General features: G+C 45.0%; 1 protein-coding gene across 4 annotated transcripts; it reads right to left on the bottom strand.

Moving 5' to 3' along the window:
- Positions 1-24968, bottom strand: LOC119460743 (uncharacterized). Of its 4 annotated transcripts, XM_049655151.1 has the most exons (5): positions 6487-6618; positions 3405-4008; positions 3101-3374; positions 886-955; positions 1-128 (listed from the first exon to the last, which is right to left on the bottom strand). In XM_049655151.1, exons 2-4 carry the CDS (start codon positions 3994-3996, stop codon positions 928-930), a joined length of 894 nt encoding a protein of 297 aa, XP_049511108.1. In that variant the 5' UTR covers positions 3997-4008; positions 6487-6618; the 3' UTR covers positions 1-128; positions 886-927. The 4 variants fall into 4 exon arrangements, with proteins under 4 accessions (XP_049511108.1, XP_049511107.1, XP_049511106.1 ...); XM_049655150.1 differs by lacking the exon at positions 6487-6618 and adding an exon at positions 24811-24918 and having other exon boundaries at positions 3101-4008; XM_049655149.1 differs by having other exon boundaries at positions 3101-4008; positions 6487-6617.
- Positions 24969-25173: the final 205 nt, after the last annotated feature.

Raw genomic sequence — 25173 nt, 5'->3', positions numbered from 1 at the left:
GCAAATTTGAATGTCATATTTATTGTTGGGTAATTATAATGGCATGGTGGTGAAATGTCCATCGATAGTGTAGGTTGTCTATATTGTTTGTTTTTTTTTTACATCACCGGGAAAAGGCCACCAAAGACCTGAAGCAGAAAAGAAATGCGCACTGAATTAATTTTTTACTGTTTTGCAAAATGGTGCCATCACACTAATAATCTAATAATGTAATAATATTCTTATAATCTAATAGATAATCTCGTACATCAGTCAAATATTCAAATATTTAGAATTGTGAAAGATTTAATTAATATTTACACCTATAAGAAAACGTAATGGAGGGTAGACGATAAACGTTACTAATTCCTTGAGGCCTCTTCGTAGGAATTTTTTAAACATCGTAAACCCTATCTTTTGCACTTAGTCATTGTAACCACAACCTACTATTTAGCTTGCACTGTTGGTCATGCAGCAGTCGGTGGAGACGCAGCCGGCATCATCAAAGTGCGAACGCTCGCGCTTGTACCCACTTCCATTTAACAATACCCGACGGTTTTTCTTTTCTTTTTTTTTTTTAGAAGATAAGGCTACCATAACATTTCATCAGAATAAAAACTGATATTGAAGAAGAAGTTGGAATGATAACATTGCACTTGAGCTCTTCCGTTATCTAGTTCACTAGACATCTGGATCAATATCTTATCAAATTCATTTTGTAAGAATTTCTTGCTATAACTATATTAATTGCTTATCCACACCTTCGAGAGGCCCGGCCTTGCAATAGTTGAAGCTAGGCATCATGAGCGCCAGTTGCTAAGGGAGACATAGTGAAAAATTAAGACAATCGTTACGACACACGACCCTAGTGGTCACGAGTGAGGTTCTATTAGAAATCATACTTACTCTGGTTTTAATAGGATGACTAGGTTTGGCGACGTCCATTAATTATTGGCTGGAGGAAGGAGAGGATGAGCTAGAAGAAGAATATAAGAAAGCTTAAGAATCTAGAAAAAGTTTATTTTATAAAGAGTTTGTTTACTCAGAGTAATACTGCTTCTTGTTCAAATTCTAACGACCAAGGAGCAAGGCTAAATCAACTAGATGCAGCACGGGTGATAATTTGAATCCTAACATAATATCTGGAGAAAGCTTGCGGACCATTGTAGTGACCAGATAATTTCGATTTATTTTTAGCATAGGCTGTTTGACATAGAATTAAAAGCTGAATCATAGGAGTCAACAGCGCATGTTGGATTTGGGCTCTGAATTTCGAATTGAATGATGATCGAGACCGGTGTCGGTTTTTGTTGTTTCTTACCACGAATGTGGCAAACTATGTTTTATTTCCTACGATATACATCCGCGAGAACATGCCAGAAAAGTCACGTCGCCCCCACTGGGTTCATACTCCAACTGAAGCGGCCTTTCTTGTCTTGTAGCATGACATTATTCATGACAAGTCTTGTAGCACGACATTATTAGCTGACCAAAACATTCAGTTAACTACGACACTGAGCGACACGAAAATGATGTAACGTTGTAGTAGGTCTGCTATATTTAGTGACAAAACTACAGGAACATATTTTTTCCGGCTGTATTCGCAGGACTAAAGAAGGAAGCAAAACATATATTTATTTGACGCTACTTGAAAAGGGAGATCACGCGATCGGGCGCACAGAGCGAGCGGAGGTGATGAAGGTGTGTCACACTTCGACGTGACGTGGCATAAACATATCATTCGCTCCACTTGCGGAATAAAACCCGAACACACAAGGCAAGAAAAAAAAGAGAGAAAAGAAGGGAAGCTCGCGCTTGTGTAAATGTTGACCGCAGAACTGTTTTATCGCGAAGGAAAATGCAACTGTCATGTTCTTCGATTCGTTCGCGATCATATCTCCCTGGAGAGAGTTGCAAGCGCGTATACCTTGCGGCCGCCGGAAACGCCAAGCCCGTGCCGGAACTGCTGTGCAGATATGCGGATTTCTTTTCTTGATCGGTCGTCTGGGAGCGCCGAAATAGTGGCGCTATCGCACGCTTATTTGTATACTTCGTGGGATTTCTTTAAAGGCAATACCAGGAAGTTCCATCAATGGTACTTAGTTTCAAACACTTCAGTCGGCCATTTTTAAATATGATCTACAACTTTCGTATTGGCACTTCCTTGATGAAGCCAATATTTACAAAGTTAGGCAATTAGTTGATACTAATTAATTGACTTTGCAAAACCAAAAACAATACCGAATCCCAATACGCGAGCCTCAACACCATTGAGTTGTTTTGAACCTCCTAGCATACTCCGTCGTTTTTAAACATTGGTACTTTCTGCTGGGACACCCTGTATAAAGCAAACCCAACAAATTCAAATGGTAACATACGCCGCTTCAAGCTAAATACTAATACTAACTAAACAATCATAAAAACATTTTCTAAGATGTAATTAAAGGGGCAATAGGGTATGCAGTTCTCTGGGTGATGGCATCGCGAGTATTCGCAAGCGTCACACAGTAATATTAAAGCTGGTGTACTGTCGGTTTTAGTATTTCGCGAGTCGACCACGCAAAGATTAGTACAGTTGAACGAAACGTTGTCGTGGTTGCTGTGCAAGTGCAGAGAAGATTATGAAATATTGTGCGACGGGTTGCTGCGGTGTAGATGTTAGTACGCTATTTATTGTACTTATAGTTGAACGCTTGCCAAGATCTTGGTAGTAGCTGACGTGAGGTAGAAGAAGTGAAACGAATGGCTGCAGAATAACGGGTAAAGTTGGTGGCAAGTCAAACGAGCGGCACTCATGTGTGGAAGCAAGGACTCAACGCTATTTATCTACAATAGTGTTCTTTTGTGGAGACACTGATTCAACTCAGTTCACTGAGGCTTCAAGTTTTAGATAACCCCAACGTGCTGCAGTGATTATATAAAACTTCCAAAGAAAATAGTAGGGTGCCAAGCCGAAAATTTACCAAAACGTTTGTCATTTGTCTGCGAAAAGGAGGGCTTGGGACAGTAAGACGTGCATGCGTCATTACAGGAGAGAATATTTTAGTTTGTTGAGGAATGAAAATTTGAATCTTATGAACAGACCGTTACGAGGGGGACGCCATAAAAAAAAAAGACTTACCTGGAGCTTCTTGCGCTAGAGCTTGCACTTCCTCGTACAGGCGATTGAGAGGATCCGGGCCTACCAAGGCTGCTGCCGGAGACGACTCCAAAGCCTGGCTGGCCACCGAATGAACCACCGGCTGGGAAACCGAAACTGAACGAGGGGCCGTAAAATCCGAAGCCATTGCCGAAGTTGCCTCCGTTACCACCAAAGCCAGAGCCAAAGCCGGAACCAAAGCTGGAACCAGGGCCGAAACCAGAGCTGGAACCAGAGCCGGAGCCAGAGCCAGAGCCTGAACCAGAGCTGGAACTAGAACTGGAACCGGGGCCAAAACCAGAGCTGGAACCAGTGCCGGAACCGAAACCGTAAACGGGGCCAAAGCCGAAACCATAGGCGGGTCCAAAGCTGGGGCCATAGCCGGTGAATGATGGAACGTAATAACCTGCATCACCAAAGCCGTTACCGTAGAGACCATCGAAGCCGCCATTTCCGTAATAACCAGGGGCAAAACCAGGTCCACTGACAAAACCGTGACCTGCAGGGCCTGACGGACCATAGAAGCCTCCGCTCGGGAAACCGCCAAAAGAGAATGATGAGCTAGGTCGTCCCACAAATCCAGTGCCAGATCCAACAGATCCAGAACTACCAGAAGAGGAAGGACCAAAATTTCCGGGAAGTGCGCTAGGGAAGCTAGCCGAAGATCCTGAGAACCCTGCTCCGAATGAGGGCACGGCGGGGAACCCTGAGGCGCCGCTGCCAAATCCAACAGGGCCGGCAGCGTTAGGTCCATTTCCTGAGCCTAGTCCGGGAAGTGCCCCGGAGGCACTGCCAGGTCCACCCACACCAGCCACACTTCCACCAAGACCGCCAGCTGCCAACAGCATCGGTCTTCGAAGCGGGTCGGGGTCCAGCATAAGCCAGTGAGGCTGAAATTGTGGGGAAAAAAATGTCAGTAATTATTCGCGTCCACAATGGTGGTGTAAAGACAAGTGTGTCGACGAACATTGCTACACAAGCGGCTCACAACGATCTGCGAAAAGGAGGATGCATTTGCGGTGACACTAACAATTTATGTGTACCTACGTTAGAACACGCAGAAGTAAAGGAACGTTAACGACTGTGATGTCTCTGCCGCGAAGCTGCCCCACGGAGAATTTTGCAGGTGCACTCTTACGCTGTGTCTCACAGGAAAGGAAATAACTTCTAGTACTACATACGCTACATGAGAAATGTATAAGCTGTATAGCCCGAAATCTTCACCGATAAAATATGGTAAGTAAGCGTACCCATCTGCTGCGTTATCAATCAAATAATAACAAAAGACCTGCCCATATAATGTCGGCTTTGTGGTATCCCTCCGAAGCGTACTGCACGCTTCATGGACTCTGCGTCATAACGGCTTGATTGCTTTTCTTATATTTCTTATGTTTCGGCTACTCGACTCTTAGGCCACGGAGTGTGTGCTATTGGGTATGTGCCCATTCTGCTGCCATCCCCCAGAATGAGTATGCGCCTCTCTTACTCTCTTACCTTAAAACACTCTTACCTGTAATTCAATAATAAAGCTGAAATAACTTTCTGTTTACTGTACCGTTTAAACCATGTGTCCCAGCTAACGTTAGCCAAGCTGCTCAATGGAAAAAAAAAAGATTTGAAAATGCGGTGCAAGTTACAACTATTAAGATATACGGTCTTCGTTCATCAAAGATCCGCCTACCGAGCACCGCAGGTCTCAAAATCATATCTTGTATCGTGTTTTCTTTTTCTTTTCTTTTTTTGTAGATCTTTTTCTTTTCGCTTAACAGTTCGGCTAACGTTAGCTGGGGCATCCTATATGCAGGTTTTTTATATACAAGATACGTGTGACCCGTATTTTGTGCACTAATAACACTGTTACGTGCGCTTAACCAAAACATTAGGTTTTAACGCGATAGCGTTTACGGCCCCGTGTCGCAGAAAATCCGGCATCGGCAACCGGCGTGTGATCGCGGGTGGCGGAGAAAATCATCCAACCACATCGACCGCGCAGGTCCTCCACGTGGTGCAAGGTTTTTGTGAACCAAAATTGAATTTCTTACAGTGAAATCCGTCAGAAAAAATGGTAAAGTACGACTTTACCATTCGGCGTCAGATTCGCCATCGGATTGTTTACCAATCGGCGTTGAATTGTAATTTGAATGTACGAGAAAACCTAATTTTGCTACGAGTAAACTCAAACATTTCTACCAGACCTGCGTGCGTCGGGGCAATAGCAAACAATTAATAAAATAATAAAGAATGTGCTAGGGCCTTCACATTTTAGTATAAGACCACTTATATTGCCCCTGGAAAAACGTCTTTCTAGCAATGCATTTCAGTTTAAAAGTGAAGCCGACTTTAAGGAAGATCGGTGTAAGCTTGTTCTTTGTAAGCTGGCTTTCCCACATTCAGTTTGCAGTGAATGAAGCCTGCTTGCCGTATGCGAACGATGCGATGCGAACGGGTCCCGATAACGCTAGTCGCATTCTACTCTTAAAGGCGAAGCTTAAGTGTCCTCCCAAGTTTTTTGGTGCTTATTGCGCTTATCCAAATCAGCCTGGACTGTGGTCTCACAGTTATGAAAAACCACTTATTCGTTCACGCAAATGACACAGGCAGCAATTTTAAGTACATCATTGATCAGGTAACAAGGATTAAGCAGCACATTAGACGATAAGTGCAAGCAACTTCATTGCGGCAATTTATACCATGAAGGACAATGCCGAGATTCCAGTCTCAAAATACTGAGCACAGCTTTGAAATTAGGCTTCCGCTCGCAAACCACATTCCGCAAGAGTGTACTTTCGTACAAGCCATCCACCTCCTTCAGAAGCATGCAATGTCATCGCTTAACAAAACATTATTCTTCCTGCCCTCTTTCCAACTTTATACTTCCCCTACACCAGTACAAAGTAGTAAACGGAAAACTCGCATCTGCTTAAACTAGCTCCCTGCCTGCCCCCTCTCTCTCTAGTTTAAAATGTGAACAAAGGTAATCGTACAGAACACACAAATCTCGAGCGTCACTGACACATTTTGCCTCTAATTCACCACAACCTAAACCTTAAAGGTAAAAGCTTTCAAGCGTTCTTGTAACATGCTATCCTCGTGGCGTAAGAAATCTCTAATCGTCTAGTCTACGAAGCAATTCGTTTTGCAAATAAAGACGCGAAATTTACAGAAGGGCACACATTTAAAGTGACCACTGTAAATGAGTTTACAGAGAACGACCTGCAGGTTAAACGAACGAAAGAAAGCTAGAGCAACATTAAAAGCCGACTCCTTGACTTCAACCTACGCATTTGCTTTACTGGTAACTGCTCGTGAAGCACTCAACCCTCGTATATCATGCAACAAGCGTCTTAAGCTGTTGCTATAAGACTCACCAGCGGATAGGAGAGCAATGGCAACGAAGGCTTTCATGGCTGCTGTGTTGTGCTGAGTGGCTGTTGCTCGAAGACCTGCACAAGTGCGAATTGTGGATTGCAGCGTCGGTTCTTATATAGTACTGCGGGGACTATCGCCTCTTACGTTAACAGTAGGTAGGTGACAACTTTCTTTTTTTTCCTTTTTTCATTTTTTATTGTTTCAAGTAGCCTTTGCTGTGACTGCCTACATTCCAAAAAAGCAAAGTAATATTTCTTATTCTCACAAGAATGGGTCACTGTCTCTTGACATGTTGGAGATGGTACTGTTCTCATAGAAAGCGGCCGAGCTTTTTTTGTTCTGCAACCTTATATGCTATCGACAATATTTCTACGCAGTATGCTGTCGTCAGGAATACAATGTACACCGAGTGCATGATCAGGTTTGCATGCATGCTCATTTTGGCACTTTTGGTGATTAATCGCTCGCCAAACCCGTCGAAGAAAGCACACATTGTCCGATCACAGTTGTAGCCGGGAGAAGTCATCCAACACTGAATCTGACGCACAGCACGTTTTGGCGTCCTTCACGCTCGCCACTACCGTATAGGAAGTTTCATCTTACGGTTGAGTAAATGGGCCGTTTCCGGGCTGACTATAATCTAAATGCACGCACATGTATATGTGAGCCAACCATACGTAATTTCTCCTGCTTGCAGCTGCTTCCTTCAATAAGTTCATGCATGCTTCCTTTCCCATTTGATGGCAGCAGAGTTCACCAGAAGAGAACAAAGATACGGTACTAATCAATACGGTACGGTACTAATCGATACGGTACTAATCAAGACTTTTCGTCTTGGCGTTCTCGACGTTTTTCTTCATTGTGCCTGTTCCTTAGTTGGTTCTGACGTTAGCATTTTGCTTCGGTGCACAAAGTAGTGTCATTGTATTTCCGCAGTGGCATAATACAAAAATGCCCATATCCTGCCACTGCCGCGTTATGTTTTTACTTTGTCTTATTGTTTTAATCGCCGATGAAGTGCAGTCTTATCACTTTCTGGTTCAAAGAACGAGTGCTCACGTTGCCTAAACTATTCTCAAACTTGCAATGTTATAGCCTTATTAGAATGTCTGTGCAACACGACGCTTATAGCGCCTTCATCGCACATTAAGAGAGTTGTCAATAACCTTCTGCGTCATACGTAGATGCGGACCGGCGGAGAGTCATTTTAGTTGCTTCGACGGTCGCCGACAGTGCTTAGCACAATCACTGGCGTTTTAAACCCGTCGTGGTTGCTCAGTGGCTATGATGTTGGGTTGTTGCATGAGCACGAGGTCGCGGGATCGAATCCCGGGCACGGCGGCCGCATTTCGATGGGAGCGAAATGCGAAAACACCAGTGTACTTAGATTTAGGTGCACGTTAAAGAACCCCAGGTGGTCCAAATGTCCGGGTCCCCCACTACGGCATGCCTCATAATCAGATCGTGGTTTTGGCACGTAAAAATCCGATAACTTTTTTTTCACTGGCGTTTTAGTGTTGCTTCCTTTCTGCGCTAAACTTCGCCCAATAATGACTTCCACTCTTTATTCTTTCAACTAGTGTTCCTGCGTTACTGCTTCTTTACCATCGCTGCACCGTTGCATCTGCTGCAGGTGCTTCTCCGTTCATGTTACAGCCCGGAAAGCTGTCAGCATAACCTGGGCCATTAGAACAACATCATCTACACAACCCAGCGAGGAAATTTCCGGCTGCAAAGATCACTCCCAGAGTATGGACGCATGACAGACACGATCAGGAAAACTAAGACAGCGTCTGCAGGCCACGATGACGTCTCCAGGGTCACCTGCGACCATTTAATTCCAGCGACCCTTGAACTCGCTAATTTTCCGCGTGTCAGTGTCTGGCCACGCCAACAGCTGGCTGGAGACTTCTGAAATAGTCGCCACTTTGTTCAACAACTGGAACTCCGAATACAAGTCGCAACACAGCCATTTCTCCTTGGAGGACGCCGCTCAGACGTGTTTTGAAAAACGAGACTCCACCCTAATGTTAGGAGACCTGTTTCGCAGCAGCTTCCTCAAGACCTTCACGAACGTCACCAGGAGATGAAGGGCCGATGTTTTAGTGGGCGCCCAAGTACAAGTGCCGAGCAAGCGCATCGCTGTCTTCACGGAAGAGATGACCAGTTTTAGTAACCATGCCGACGCAGCCACACCAGAACAGAAGGCATTTGGTACCTGATGCGAAGTATGGTAACAAGAACTGTTTGCACGAGTGATAAGGAACCTGCCGAATACCATGGCATATTTTTTTCGGTAGCCACTCCGATTGATAAGATATTGGAAATGCGCCCCTGGCTACACAGCCACTGAATCGACTAGATGATGTCAAACTGCGCCCAACTTCGAGCACTAGGTTCTGGCGAGCTTCGGGAGACCATCAGAGTCGTCATGCTTGAGAAGTGTTTCTTTAATGGGAAGCATTCTTTGCCAACTTGCGCAACTTGGAATCAGTTAGCGAAAGACACGGGTAATTGAAGAGCGCAGGGAGAGGCTTCGTCCTGCAGTGGACATAAATATATGATGATGATGATGATGATGATGATGATGATGATGATGATGATGATGATGATGATTTGCTACCTGAAGACACTTTGATTATATCTATCTGCATATCTATCTATCAAGCCTCCTACGTCGTGAGGCCGTCGTGGTAGTTTTTTTAACTGGGTTTACCTATAGTAGAATCGGCTTGGGGGGCATGTTATGTATGCATACTTAACATGAATGACATGCCATGACATCAGTGGTATTACATATTTGTCATGGCATATATCATCACGGTCATCAGCCTATTTTTTTGTCGACTGCAGGATGAAGGTCTCTCCCTGCGACCTCCAATTACCCCTGTCTTGCACTAGCTAATTCCGATTTCCACCTTCAAATTCCCTAATTTCACCACCTCACCTAGTTTTCTGCCGTCCTCGACATGGCACATATGTCACGACATAAATGGTATGAATGACAGGATGTCGGCGTATTTGTTTCTCGATATACAGGTACATCAAGATATCAATAGTATACATGCATGTCCTGACATGGATAAGACATGACAAATGCCATGACATTATTAACATGTATGTGATGGGATGAATGACACGGATTCCATGACATATGTAATATGCGTCATCACGATTGACAAGACAGGCATGCGCCTGTCATGACATCATAGACATCACATGCTCGTATGTCATGACATAAATTTTATGAACATGATGGCGTTGTGGTCGTTTTCTTAACTCGATATATATCTCGATATGAGTGACGTGTGCATGAGCTAACATGAATGGCATAACATAAATGTCATCACATATATCACTGTGTCTTATGACATGAATGCCTTGAATTTCATTACATGTCATTAAGTCATGCCATGACAATAATGACAGAACATGCATGTGCACGTCATTCTTGTCATGTCATGCACTCATGTTTCGTCACACATCATCATCATTGTCAGCCCATATTTATGTCAACTGCAGGACGAAGGCCTCTCCCTGCGACCTCCAATTACTCCTGTCTTGCGCTAGCTGATGCCAAATTGCGCCTACTAATTTCCTAACTTCGTCACCCCACCTAGTATACTGCCATCCTCGGCTGCGCTTCCCTTCTCTTGGTATACATTCTGTAACTCTAATGGTCCACCGGTTATCCATCCTATGCATTACGTGGCCTGCCCAGCTCCATTTCTTTCTCTTAATGTCAGCCAGAATATCGGCTATCCCTGTTTTCTCTCTGATCCACACCGCTCTCTTCCTTTCTCTTAACGTTAGGCCTAACATTTTTTGTTCCATCACTCTTTGCGCGGTCCTTAAATTGTTCTTGAGCTTCTTTGTTAACCTCCACACCTTGTCACACATGTTGTGATACATCCGGGTAAAAATGTGGCAACGACTCCATCACCTCATGTCATTTATGCCATTCATGACAATCCCGTCAGGATATGCACATCATGCCATTTATGTCATTGATATCCTGATACATAACTTGTCAGAAATGGAAGTGACATGAATGACAATCATGAAATGGCATGGATGACATGACAGGCATATCATAACTTGAATGTCATAAACGAGATGACAATAATGAATTGCATGACATGACATGTATTGCTTTAGCTGGAAATATTACGAATATGCATGTCGTTATAAGTTTAGTGCTGATGTCATAATTGCAAACGGATCTACAAGGGTTCTCCATGCGGGACAAGAACGACATGTAATGACCTGCACTTTATAACATGATTGGCATGAATGCCATAAACGCATATCATGGGATGTCCAGAATGCATAGCACCTATGTCAAGCCATGACATGATGCCCAGGAATGTCATGACATGCATGACAGGAATGATATAAATGTATAGCATGCATGCATGCACGCACGGCATCCCATTATTACCATGTCAAGAACTTATAGCAACCCAGTGGACCACATCCTCTACTAACTTGGGCTGATGGCTATATGCTCGTGTTCGTGAAGCGGTGATAGTCGTTGCCTCGTCATTCCAGCTTCGTAATCCGACTCTCGCCCCTGATTCTCGCATGCTACCTGCGATCGAGTCAGGTGGCACGCGTAAGATCCCAGGATGTCGACAGCAGAACATCGGGGAAGTGGTTGCGTTTGTTCAAACAGGGATTGAAAAGAAAGCTTCCCACGGGCGTTGATTTCCAAATGCCGGACGGCAACTCCCCGCCACATCGTTCCTCCCGAAGCTCGTACCAGACGGTAATGGCCATTCTCGTCGTTACGAAGTCACTTAATCAAACATCGAGGCCGGCTCTTTCCTCGCGCACTAAGTGCCCGAATACGACAACGCTGTACCGAATTCCACTAAGGCGGCGTCATCATGGTTCGGCCGTGCACCACATCACTCGTCGACAATGGCTATAAAAGGAGACAGGCTTCAGGTTGTTCTACCATTTCGCAATCAAGTCACCCGTTCATGCCTTCCAAGTGATACCACCTTCTAACATCAGTACGCATTTAATTTTTGCGTTTGTTACCCATCTCGCACCTCCATGCCACTCATTCACGTGAATTCGAAACTTCGTAGAAATCATGCCACCGTCGTTACCGTCGTCGTTGTCTTGCTGCTGCCGTCCAGCACACGCACCTTTGCCTTAATTCTGGCTAAATGTACTCGTGCCACACAGACAAATACTGTATTTGCACAAACACATTGGTCAACCTGGTATCGCTTTACGGCATCCCAAACAACGCTCCAAAGCCAGCTGCCTGCAAAATGCTTCGCATAACGTCGGTTCCCGCATTGCGTGAGATCGGCATTTTTTTTGTGTGTGCAAGAAGTTCTCCACATCGCATCCCCAAGTAGGCTCCACTGCCGAGATTGTGCGAAAGAGCTGCTGCCACCAATAAGATTACCCGAACTACGTACCACTCCAGCCGTCACAACCTCATCTAGAAGCGGACCAACTCCGCCATCATCTGTAGTCATGTCTGCCTTTTAAGCCCAGGTCATGTCTTAGCGCCCCACTACTGCTTTCAGTCGCCTACTCCAGCTCACATGTGCCAAGGAAGACGGACGTTTGGCGCACCACCGAACGCCACCCACTAAGCTGTCATGGTGGGGAAGATGGACAAGCTTAGTGCTGATGCCATAATTGCAAACGGATCTACAAGGTTTCTCCGCCAACACGTCATGCCTACAGTAAAGTGCATGCATACAATACCCAAGACGCTATTGTATATTGCAGTAAAGACAGGCCTGTGTCATCGCTTTCTCTACAACGTGACGCTTTCCTTGCGCGCGTGCGTGATGAGATACCTTCCTTTTTAAAAGCGAAACTTTTCTTTGCTAACCTCGCCGAGTATTGTGACCGTGGACGCTGCGGCCTGGCTGTTACCTTGACAAATAGGCCAACCAATCTCAGCGGAACACGCACGCGGCGTACGCACTGGGTTCCTTGCAGCATCACCAGCTGGCGCTCGCCTCCGGACATCCGCGGAGGGCATAGAAAGGCATTGTTATTTACGCTTTATGTCACGCATAGAAAGACGACTGGAAAACAGTGAATTAGGGTTTGATTTATCCTACATACGTAATGGACAAATGGTGCCACAGAAGGTCCCTGGACTGATGTATGTGGATGACATAGTGCTACTAGCGGACAATACAAGAGATTTACAGACACTTGCGAATATCTGATGCAACGCAGCGACAAATCTAGGCCTTAAGTTTAGCACAGAGAAATGGAGAATTATTATTTTTAGTGAATAGATCAGTATTTACGAGCTGTCAATTGAACAGCAAGTCCTACCCATAGTCAAGCAATATAAATAACATGGCATATACAATAACGAAGGAAAGACAAACTCAAGCACCCGCCAGGATAATGTGAAAATAAAGGGGAAGCGGAATGCAGCAATAATGAAACATAGAGTACTGTGGGACCACGATAAGTATGAAGTGGTGCGTAGAATCTGGAAAGGAGTGATGATACCAGCGATAACGTTCGCAAAGGCCATTCTATGCTTAAAATAGGTTTCTTGTCGGGGTTGGAGGTTAACCAAAGATCGGTAGGCCGGTTGGCTTTGGGAACCCATGGTAAAACCACAAATAAGGCAGTGCAGGGTGACATGGGTTAGGCCTCCTTTGAAGAAAGAGAGACGCAGAGCAAATTTAGTTTTGAGGAAAGACTCAGGAACATGGATCAAAATAAATGGGCGGCTAAAGTATACAAGTATCCGTACCTGAAAAGCGTGCACACAGAATGGAGGAAGAGGTCAAGAAAGTTAGCAAACAATTACAGGGTAATGGAAAGTGTAAATAGACAACCAGGAGTCATCAGATAGAAGGTGATAGAAACTTAGACAATAAATTCAATGCAAAGAATGGAAACAAAAAGGACAATGGAGATTTACAAGAATGAGAAGAAAGAAATTACAAGCGAAAATCCGTACGATAACGGAAACGGAATAACCTTGCTATTAGAGGCTCGAGCCGGTTGCCTAAGGACAAAAACATACCGGAGCAAATATACGGAACTAGATGAGGCATGTGTATGCTACAGCAAAAATCCGGAGACTACTCAGCACATCCTAATGGAATGCGAAGGGATTTACCCAGAACCGTAGGTAGCGCACACCTTCCAGGAGCGCTTTAATTTAAATTGGACGGAGGCATCAACCGATCAGCAGTCGATATAAGCAAGAGACGATTAGAGTACTGGTGGAAAAAAAGCAGGGAAGAGATTGATACGACCGGATCTGTTACAATCATGGTAGAGGGTACAAGGTAGATTTTGAAGGGGAAATAAAGATTAACGAGATGTATACGAAAATGCTAGCTTAAAAACATGTATAACGTACCTGATTAAATCAAGCAGGCCAGGTGACTACTTGTCACCGCACCGTTTGAGAGGGGATGTCATTAAATAATCATCAAATCATTATCATCACCGCGAAAGAAAAAGAAAAGCTCGCCTTCGCGCCAACCGCGGCTAATCGGTAATAAGGAAGTAAAGACTTCTTGCGGATACAATGCATTACGTATATATACCTATGCGCATACTGCCTCTGAAACCATGATGCGTTCAAGGCGTCAGTCGCACTCGCTAGTAGCTCCGCTTAGAGCACTGCACGGGCTCGGGCTTACCCGAAAGCCCGGGCCCGGCCCGGCCCGTGGGCCGGGCCGGGCCGGGTAGAGCAGTTTTTTCACGGGCTCGGGCCGGGCTCGGGCACGGCGTGTGCTTTTTGACCCGGGCCCGGGCCGGGCTCGGGTTTTTTGACGCGGGCCCGGGCCGGGCTCGGGCTTTCTGCGAGTTATTCTCGGGCTTCTCAACTCTAAAAGACATGTATTTTTTGGTCTCGGGCCGGGTTCGGGCCAGTTTCGAGTCGGGCTCGGGCCGGGCTCGGGCTTAAGGTAAAGGGGTAACGGGCCGGGCCGGGCGGGTAACGTAGATTATTTTCGGGCCCGGGCCGGGCCCGGGTCTCGCCATAAAAGTTTTGATCGGGCTCGGGTGGGCCGCCCAATGTAAAAACGGGCCCGGGCCGGGCCCGGGCCGCAAAAGTCGGCCCGTGCAGTGCTCTAGCTCCGCTTACCAAAAGGCTCGCCATAATTTGTGTGCGCCAGCGCTTGTGTGTGTGTGCACTCGTGTTGCAACTCTTTATGCGCGTACACAAAGCTTCGCTGTATTTATAATCGAACTCGTTGTATCTGCTGCATTTCTACCTCTCATTTTAAAGCGAAGCATTCTTGCCGAGTTCCAGGCACTTTTTCGCAGGTATATGGCCTCTAACGCCGAACGCGTTTAACGAGACGGCGCCATATAGGAATGGTCCAGCGAAAAAGTACTTAAGTGGTTTACCGTTTCAAGCATAGAGTTTATACAATAATTACTAGGGGAAACTGTGGCGCTAATGTCTACGGGAGGTGGATGCGGTGTGTTTCAGCCAGCATGGGCTTGGTGGTTGGTACATGGATTTGCCTAAACTTCGTCCTTTTGGATTCAAAGTGCTTTGTGGCTTTGCAAAGTCATCTTGTTAAGGCGAAAGCCTTAAGTGACTCGTTGCGTCATGGCCTTGAAAAAAAAATCGAGGTAGCTTGCACTAGTGGCTCAAGGCTAAACACACAGCGGAGTTGATCAGTTCCTAGCTGGTCCTAGCTATACGAAGTGATGCTAACTTTTACGAAGTAATGCCAAGTGATGCTAAGTTATACGAAGTGTATAAGCATTTCCTCGTGGTCCGTGGCATCGGGGAATGCCTCACGAAGCACTTGCAGTCCGAGCACACGTAGGGGAAGTGCGGCGAAAGCTATGCGCAGTGTACGGGCGGCGCGCAGCGGACGACACGCCGGGCTGACGTCAAGGCGCATGCGCAGTAGCGCGCAGCCGTTGAGAGCTCGGCCGAGCCGCCGCCATAGGCGCCTGGTGCAGTCACGGACACCGGGAGTAGAGTGTAGTAGATTGTGGGAGTGGGTCAAACGAGGGCTCTGCGCTGAGGCATTCTTTATTGAAAATCCAGGTGGCGCCACCATCACTTTCTTCCGAATGAGCGGCCCCGCTCGCCGGCCGGACGCTTGTCGCGTCGGAGACCCTACCGCAGCTGCATGGAGCTTTGACAGACGGATACTCGGTGGCGGTAACACTGACATTATTCCCCACCGATCTATTGTAAATAAAATGGAAAAATAGCGGCGGAAAGAGTGCAAACGACGCACCAACTACGGTGCGTCGAGCAGACGACAGCTACTCAGCCCACGAGCTCGCCTCAGCCAATGAGCGCTGCCGAAACGGCCGGAGCCAACGTTTATTGGCCGAAGATTCAGAAGAAGGCGACGGCAGCACCGCTAGATTTTCCGCGTTTTTTGCTTCACCCTTGGCGCTTTTCAAGGCGTCCGCTGGACCCACTCCCTGTATCTAGTACACTCTACCGCGAGCGTTCGGCGCTAATGCGGGGAAACGGAGAAGCGCGGATGGCGTCGGCAACACCTCTGCGCGTTGCCTCGTTGGTGCTGCTACAATTTGTTTCTCTCTCTCGCTCTCATTTTCTTTCCCTCTCAGATTCAGATTCAGACGCTCCGCGAGGTGGTTGCTAGGCAACCCAGTGACAGGCGGCACACATACGACCCGCTTAAACAGCTCCGCTGTTTAAAAAGCCGGCAGATCCCACGCCCTGTGGGAATCGAACTCATCCGAAGCAGTGTGCGGGGAGCCTTACAAGTTAACGAAATGATCATGAGATCACCAAGAAGTAGGCGCCTGTTTTATGACCTACATGACACGCATGTCATGTCATGACTCCTCAGAAGTCCCTTTCGGTACGCCTAAGAGACCATGAGGCGAAAGCCTTAGTCATGCTCATGGCTATTACTTCGACCATAAACCTTTAGCCTTTTCCTTCACTTAGTAGCACATCCGAACCCATTTCATTGTTTTCTGAGCGTTAATGTTTTTTTCTTAGTCATTGTCATGTTTGTTGAGTCATGGTCACGACTATGACTTCGACCACCATCCTTTAGTGTTTCAGTGTTTCCTTCACTTAGTACCCCCGTCCGAACCCATTTCAGTGGTTTTTGAGTGTTAAGCTCCTTTCGCTGTATCATTATCATTTTAGGCGGCTGTTTCATGACCTACATCACAGGCAAGTCATGATATTCATGTCGTGACCTGTCATTTTATGTTCGTCATAAACTATTGTCTTACTAGGCCAATTTTGGTACTTACAAAGTTAACAAAATTGGGTACCGTTCCGGGACTCGGCCTTGGTAAATTCGGCGGTAATGCAGTTCCACTCAACGTGAAAGCTGGGAAAGTGAGAAGCAGTGGTTCGCCGGTGTTTTCCTTGTGTTCTCCTTGTGTTTGTCGTGTTTTATCCTGTGCCAATTTCATGTTTAGCAATCCATCATCCGTTTTTACACCTGTGCTATGGCACAACTGGTGCGAAACTGCCACGCACATGGAGCCAAACCAGCACGCACATGGAGCCAAAGTCATTGTTGCGCGTGACCACGACGACATGAGATCACATTACAAGATTTTCACAATTTTCACGAGTTTCTGCTAATTAATGCGCTTAATGCTTGATTATTGCTGTCTCTTAAATTATTATGAATCAAGTTCGGGCCGGTTTTGATCAATTCTACAATTTGTTTTGACCCTGTTTTTGCGCGTCACTCCGACATGAAATCACATTACACGCCGACAGCCCGTGCCCCTAAAGTTCTTCGCACTTAAATTAAATAAGCATTATTGAAATTGTTCGACGGCAGGATTCGAACACATGTAGGATCTGTAGCACACAAGCCTGAAATTTAAAAAAATTACGACACGGACGCATGCGTCGACAAGCCGCATAGAACACCCTTTCTCGCGGGCAAGCCAGCGCGTTGAGACACTTGGTGCCTTCCGATCTGCAGTTGCACTAGAAGACACCGACGCATCAGAAACACCGCGAGTGCAACACGACACTATGGACACCACTGAAAATTTAACGAATACATATATGACGTACTGGGTGTATATATGCCTATATAATACCCAGCTTGTCTATAATTCACTGCAAACAAAATCATTTCTTCGTTTAACACGCTGCTCTTTTATACCAATGTTTATACCTCGAAAACCACACTTCATATCCACCCCCCACACACACACGTTTCACCAGCAGATCACACCAAGAATTCCTCCATTTACGTAGATGTCATAGAGTTGAATCTGCCTAGTTTTTTTTTTTTTTCTATTCCCTACTCACCCTTCATTTGTGTCGTGTAACCAACCAAACGCTTACAGCTTAGCCTCCCTGACATCCTCTCGTCATAATCTCTCTACTGATCTATGCCGGAAAGTTCTAATTTGCTAGCTGTAACAACCAGCTGCAACGTGTTTCTTGTTGTATGCAAAGCCTCGCATGGGCTTTGAGATGGGCCTATGTAAAGAGCTGAAAGATGGTTGCTCTCCATGTATTATGATATCATTTCTCTAGAGAAAGAAAAATTTTGTTGTAGAGTCGGAATTTCTATCGACGTTGTTCCGAAATCTGGAACAGTATAGGTGAAGTTCAACTCGAAAAAAGAAATTACGAGCTCAAACTTGGCCGTGCCTGAGGAGTTTCGGTGGTTAGAGATGAGATTCTATAATATTGTGATCGTGAGTGCACTGTTTAAATTCCGCTATGCTTTATTTTTTTTCATGGATTTTTTTTATTTTTTTATTTTATTGTGGCCATATCCAGGGTATTTAGGTGTTACGAGTGGGAGCGGCCCGCTGCGCGCTAGAATGCGCCCTAAAGGACACTAATAAAGTTCTTCATCCATCCATCCATCCATCCATATCCAGGGTTCTACAACCATTGCTTGCGTCATCGTAATAACTTTTAACCTTAAAGATCTTACTGTTCCGCATGGTATTCAAAATGGCAATCTATGTTTTAGTAAATAAGATGTCCTTCCCAGTGTCCCTATTATCCAAATATTTGTTATTCCTCGCGAAGTCAGCGATACTCCGCAAGGTATTGATAATACGTAGTCATCGCTCTCTATACCTTTTGTTATGCCGAAAGACAATGACACACCACACCAATTGCAAATTTGAATTTCATGTTTATTGTTGGGTTATCCGAATGGCATGGCAGATAAATGTCCATTGATAGTGTTGGTCATCTTTCCTGTTCTTTTAAATCCCAGGGAAAGCGCCACCAAAAACCTGAAGCAGAAAGAAATGGGCACTTAATTCATTTCTATCGTTTTGCCAAATGATGCGATCACACTAATCATGATAGTCTCCCGCGCGTCTGTACCAGTCATATATGGAAGTATTCAGGATTGAGAAGGGTTTAATAAATACTTACATCTATTAGAAAACGGTGAAGTAGAACTAATAAGGACAAGCAATGAGCGAGATTACTACACCCTTCAAGACTGTTCGTAAAATTTTTTTACCATCGTAAACCTTAGCTTTTGAACTACGTGAAAGACGAGACGATTCATGCCTGCATTTTAGCTTGCACATTTTCTGAATCCAAAATCAGTGGTGACGTAGCAGGCATCATCATATTGCAAACACCGCTCATGTACCCACTTCAATTGAATAAACACCCGGTTATTGATACATTTTATTTCAGTAGATAAGGCTAACGTAACTTATTATCGGGATAGAAATTGATATGAAAGTTTTAATGATAACCCATTTTAGCTCTTCAGTTGTGTCGTCATCTGGAGCAGTATGTTAATATTAGCAGATGGATTTAACATAGAGTATATCGCTATCATTTTTATTATTATTTTTTTTTTTCATTCGTAGCGCTGAGAGGCCTTTTCCGGCAATAACTGAAGCTAGACGTCATGTGCGCCAGTTACTAAAGGAGAAATAGTAGGACAATGAAAACAAAAATTGTTGCGAAACACGGCACTAGTGGTTGCCCAAGTGCTGGTTCTATTAAAAAGTCATACTTACTCTGGTTTTTATAGGATGATTACATTTCGCGACATCCATTAATTATTGGCTAGAGGTAGAAGAGGAGGAGCTAGAAGAAAAAATATATAAAACTTAAGAATGCCGAAAAATATATATTATATAAATGGTTCATTTATTCAGAGTAATACTGCTTCCTTGTACAAATGCTTCGCGACCAGGTCCAATGAGTTAGCTGAAGCGTGGGCATTAGTTTGAATGTTAACATATTACCACGAGAAAGCTTGCGGACCATCGGGCTCACCAGCTAAAATAACTTTAGTTTTAGCATAGGCTGCATAAACTAGAATTAAAGGCTGAATCACAGGAGTTGCTGGCGTATGTTGGATTTGGGCTCTGAATTTAATCTTGAATGCACAACTGAGACCGGTGACGGTTTTCGTTCTTTCTTACAGCGAAAGGGGCGAACGATGTTTCATTTACTACTAAACATCCCCGACAATATACCAGAATAATCACGTTGCACAAACTGAGCTCTGACTCCAACAGAAACAGCCTTTCTTGTAGCATGTCATTATGACTTAACTATGACATTGAGTGGTAGGAAAATGCTGCGGCGTTGCAGTACGTCTGCTCTATTTAGCACCAAAACGATAGGAACAAGTGATTTTGCTGTATTCGCAGGTGTAAAGAAGGAAGCAAAACATATTTATTTTACGCTAGTTGAAATGGGAGGGCTTGCTGGAAATTGTGGCTCAGTTTTTAATTGTATACCCCTTCTATTGACGCAGCGACAGTATAGTACAGTACTGAACTTATGCCCTTCATTTAATCTGAAGATATTGCATTGCATTTAGGTGCCACGAGTGTTGCATAAATAAAAACAAATTGCGTATCGTCATTAGTAGCAGATAATATTTTAGTTCGGCGCTCTTTGTAAAGCAAACCGATCAAATGTTAAGATACGCCGCTTCAAGCTAAATACGAATTCTAACTAAACCATCGTAAGAATTTTTTCCATGGGGTAAGGAAAGGGGCGATAGGGCTTACAGTTCTGTCGGTGATGGCATCGCGAGTATTTGCAGGCGTCACACAGTAATCCTAACGCTGGTTTATTGTCGGTTTTCGTATTTCGCGAGTCGACTACGCTAAGGTTAGTGCAGTCGAAAGAAACGTTGTCATGGTTGCTGTGGAAGTGCAGAGAAGATTTTGAAATGCTCTGTGACTGGTTATGTGGTGCAGGTATTAGTACGCTATTTGTTCTACTTATATCTGAACGGCTGCAACGAGCTTGGAAGTAGCTGACGTGAGGTGGAAGAAAGAAAACGAAGGGCTACGAAAGAAGGTGTAAAGTTTGTGGCAAGCCAAATGAGCCGCACTCATGCGTGGATGCAAGATGTGGACGTTACTTATCAACAATAATGTTCCTAATGTTCCTTGAAAAGGACAAGTCCCCTTGTCGAAACATTGGCTCCTGCTCTCAAATTGTTCTCGTGTTGCTCATCGTCTTGAATTTCCATCTCCCGCGTTCCCCGTGTTTTCCGGGGATGTAATTCAGCTGGCTTCACTGATGCTTCAAGCTTTATATAACCCAGCATGCCGCAGTGATGATAGAAGAAAGACAGAAAGCAAGAAGAGGAAAGGCAGGGAGCGTCCGGTTTGTTACCCTACACGGGGAGCAAGGAAAAAGAGGATTAGAAAGAGGAAAAGAGTGAGCACTGAGTGTACGTGGGAGGATGCCGCAACATAAGCGGTCTCTCAAACCGGTGTGCTTCAAGAACTGCACTAGTGCACGAATCTTAAAACTTCCAAAAGAAGTAGCCGGGTGCTAAGTAGAGCATTGACAAAGAATATTTGCCAGTTGCCAGCGAAAAGGAGTGCTCATGGCTGTAAGGCGTACCTGTATTAGTACAGGGAGTCAATAAACACTTGCATCTTTAAACTAAAGCATTTTCTTAATGGGTTGGTGACTGAAATTTGTAATCTTACAAGCAGACAGTTACGAGAGGCACGCCATCAAAAAAAGAAGGAAACCTTACCTGGAGCTTCTTGCACTTGAGCCAGATCTTGCACTTCCTCGTACAGCTGTTTGGGAGGATCCAGCACTACCAAGGCTGCCGCCAAAGCTGCCAGAGCCGAATCCAAAGCCTTGCGGACCACCGAATGAACCACCGACTGGGTAACTGTAACCGAAGGAGGGGACGAAAAAGCCGAAGCCATTGCCGAAGTTGCTTCCCTGACCAGCAAAGCCAGGGCCAAAGCCGGAACCGAAGCTAGAACCAGAGCCGGAACCCGAGCCGAAACCAGAGCTGGAACCGGAGCTGGAACCAGAGCCAGAACCAGAGCTGGAACCAGAGCCAGAACCTGGGCCAAAACCAGAGCCAAAACCAGAGCCGGAGCCGAAACCATAAGAGGGGCCAAAGGAACCATAGGAGGGGCCGAAGCTGGAACCATAGAAGGGGCTGAAGCTGGGACCATAGCCACCCAATGGAACGAAACCATTGCCGTAATAACCTGCATCACCAAGGCCGCTACCGTAGAAGCCATCGAAGCCGCCATTTCCGTAATAACCAGGGGCAAAGCCGGGTGCACCGACAACACCATAACCTCCATGGCCTGACGGGAAACCACTCGGGAAGCCTCCACTGGGGAAACCGCCAACGAAGCCTGATGAGCTAGGTCGTGGCGCAGATCCAGCGCTAGATCCAGGGAAGCTGGCCGAAGGTCCCGAGGACCCTGCTCCAGGTGAACTTAGTGAGGGCAGTGAGGGAAACCCTGAGGCGCTACTGCCGGACCCAAGGTTGGGTCTAACTCCTAAGCTTCCTCCGGGAAGTGGCCCGAAGGCACCGCCAGGTCTGCTCGCACTACCTGCGCCAAGAGAATCCGTCTTCGAACTGGCATAGGCCAGTGAGGCTGAAATTGGAGAGAAAAGAAGTGAGTAAATATTCGAGCCCAGATTGGCAATGTAAAGGCAGATTAGTCAATGAGCATCACTCCCTGCGATCGGCCCACAACAATCGGCGACAAGCAGCTGTGTTGGCGGTGACAGTAATCCTTTATGTGTACCTACGTTAGGTTACGCAGAAGCGCGTGGACGCAAACGAATGTGGTGTCCCATCCACGTAGCTACACACTTGCGCCTCTATATTCTAAAACATATTGTAGGGAGAAAGTAGTTGAAGTGTTTTTCTCGGAATGAATAAGTTATGGTATACCACAGAAGGTTTACCGATAGAGTAGTGCCAGTAAGCGCGGATCTCTTCTGTGTTATAAAAAATAAATCACCACATTAATTTTGCACCATTAGAATAAGTTAAAACGCGGGCAGGAACGAACGCCCATTGCACGTAATTACATGGAAGTGCTATATGCGTGTAGTAGTTTTGTAGCCGATTTGAAACATTTTGGTCCCAAGTGTAGTCTGAATTAAGTCATTATTACAAATGCAGATAAACCTAGAACCAAAACAACGCATTGAAGGAGTTTCGCGATTGTTCGCGTTTTAATTTATGGTGACAGTAAAGACAATATCGGTTTGAAGCCTTTAAGTATATCTAAAGCACCCGGATTCTTTATTGCGGCACATTATATTCCTTGATTTGCTTATATTTGTGCTACCGTATTCTTGGGCAGCAGGATATGCGCCATTGGATAGATGGTCCCATTCTTGGGCAATCCACCAAGAATGAGTATGTTCCACTGGGAAGCAAGTGATACAGAAGTCTTTAAATGTAATAAAGCGGCGATTGAAAAGTTAAAACGCTGTAGTTCAACCCGACCTCCCAACTTTTCCCTTTAATAAATATATCTCTGAAAGCGTACCTATATACGTCGTACTTCTAAGAGCGAACACACGTCACCACCATTATTCCTTCGGTAACCACCATAGAACGTCTTCGTTCTCAAGACCAAGAACAACATCTGCATGCGTTGGGACCATGTGGTGTCATCCTCTACTATTTCAACCTGGCTCACACAAAAAAGTTTCACCTCATTTCCATTTACGTCATTTAGCAATTTGTATTGTGTTCGACGGGCGTGTTTTTTTATAAATTTTTGTGTGTTGTTCTACATCATTTTTAACCTGCTTTGCACTTCCTATAATTCTACAATCGTATGCATTAATGTTGCAAAACTATATAATTATAAGAGTCGCAGTAAACGTTAAGCACATATTATTTAGCATAACATAACAGAACTCTGCGAGTTCCATCGTGCCCCTTGGTGCGCCATGTTTAACTACTGTAATTATATTTTCTTCCATTTCGTAGACTTAGGTTACTAAAAGGACAGCTTTCATATGATACTCACCCTGGTATCTAATTCTACCTGTACGGACAGAAAACTGACTGTATTTTAGTTATACAAAAGCGCAAAGTTGAGCTTTTTTTTTTTAAGAAACATTCTAAGAACAGAGCAGCAGCAGGACCAAAGAAAGGCAGAACCGCACAGGTGCTGGCATCTATTAGTCCTGTTGCTTGGCTGTATTTCTCAAACTGTTGCCCAACCGACTAGCTCAACTTTGCACTCTTGTGCAGTAATTTGTTTTCTGCACCACGCTCATTCGCGCCACTCGCTTATCGACAGCATCTGTGCTGATTTGTCTTTCATTGGTCATGTTGTTGAGCTGTTTTTCTCCGAATGTATTTCGAATGTCTCACCATCAAGTTACGTACACAAAAGTTTCAGAGTGCCTGAAAATTGTCATTTTCTTTTTAATTCTCTAATGTTTCTAAAAGTAACTAGTTCAGTTTGATGCATCAGCTGCCGCATTTTACAAGAGTTATTCTATAACTGGTATTATCTGTAAATTGTCCAAGGGCACCACCGTTCTCTAAAAGCTAAGGCTAACATTAGGAAGCTTTATAGGTTCACTTTCACACTAACTGCTGCAAAATTTTCACGATGACGTCTCGAATTCTGTAGCGCAAGCGTTTATGGCATTCCGCTTGGCTCGTTAGACTGTTTTCTTTTTTTTTCAAACGTCCGAAGAAATATACTTCATGTTGCCAAATCAGCTGATACATAGCTCCGTACATGGAAGAGAACTGACCGTGTGGTAAGCTCTCAAACATCCTAGTAGCCATGCCGTCCTCGAGGCGGCCAAATTCTTGAATCCTCCGTTCATTAGCCAAGGCAATTTGTTTAAGACAAAAGCGCTAAGTTTCGAAAAGTACACAAAAAAGTGAGCGGTGCACATGTTTGTTTTATAAAATAGAAATCGCAGTTAAAACAAAAATAAACGGCGCAGCATTAGAAAGGGATTACTACTTGACGTGAGCATTCGCGTTTGCTTTGTGGCAATCGCTTCGAGGGAATACGGCCCTTGAACACCGTGCAGGAAACATATTAAGCTGTTGCTATGGAAAAGAAACTTGAAGTGAAATCGTCAAGTTCCAGAAACTCACCAGCGGATAGGAGAGCAATGGCAACGAAGGCTTTCATGGCTGCTGTGTTGTGCCGGGTGGCTGTTGCTCGAAGACCTGCACAAGTGCGAATTCTGAAGCGCTGCGTCGGTTCTTATATAGCACTCCGGGCACGATCACGTGTTGCGGTAACAGTAGGTAAGTGACAGAGTTTATTTTTCTTTATTTTTTAGAGTGTTTCACGCAACCTAAGATTTCCTTGCCTGCATTTCTAGACAGCAAATGAATATCTATTCTTCACGCAAGAATGTGCCGCTGTCTCTTAACGTTTTGAATAACGCGCTATTCTAATAGAAGGCACCCGAGCTTTTTTCGTTTTTCAACTTCACACGCAATCCGCACAAA

The sequence above is a fragment of the Dermacentor silvarum genome, chromosome 8 (genome assembly GCF_013339745.2).
Source record: "Dermacentor silvarum isolate Dsil-2018 chromosome 8, BIME_Dsil_1.4, whole genome shotgun sequence".
Lineage (NCBI taxonomy): Eukaryota > Metazoa > Arthropoda > Arachnida > Ixodida > Ixodidae > Dermacentor > Dermacentor silvarum.
This window is presented reverse-complemented; position numbering and strand designations above follow the sequence as displayed.

Bases quoted from the DNA above. Each gene is read 5' to 3' on its own strand.
- LOC119460743 (XM_037721816.2), bottom strand. From the start codon at position 24,847: ATGAAAGCCTTCGTTGCCATTGCTCTCCTATCCGCTG. The intron at 22,316-24,810 runs GTGAGTTTCTGG...CTCCAATTTCAG, and splicing joins CATTGCTCTCCTATCCGCTG to CCTCACTGGCCTATGCCAGT. The intron at 19,515-21,441 runs GTAAGGTTTCCT...TTTTTCTTCTAG, and splicing joins TCAAGTGCAAGAAGCTCCAG to CTCCTCCTCTTCTACCTCTA.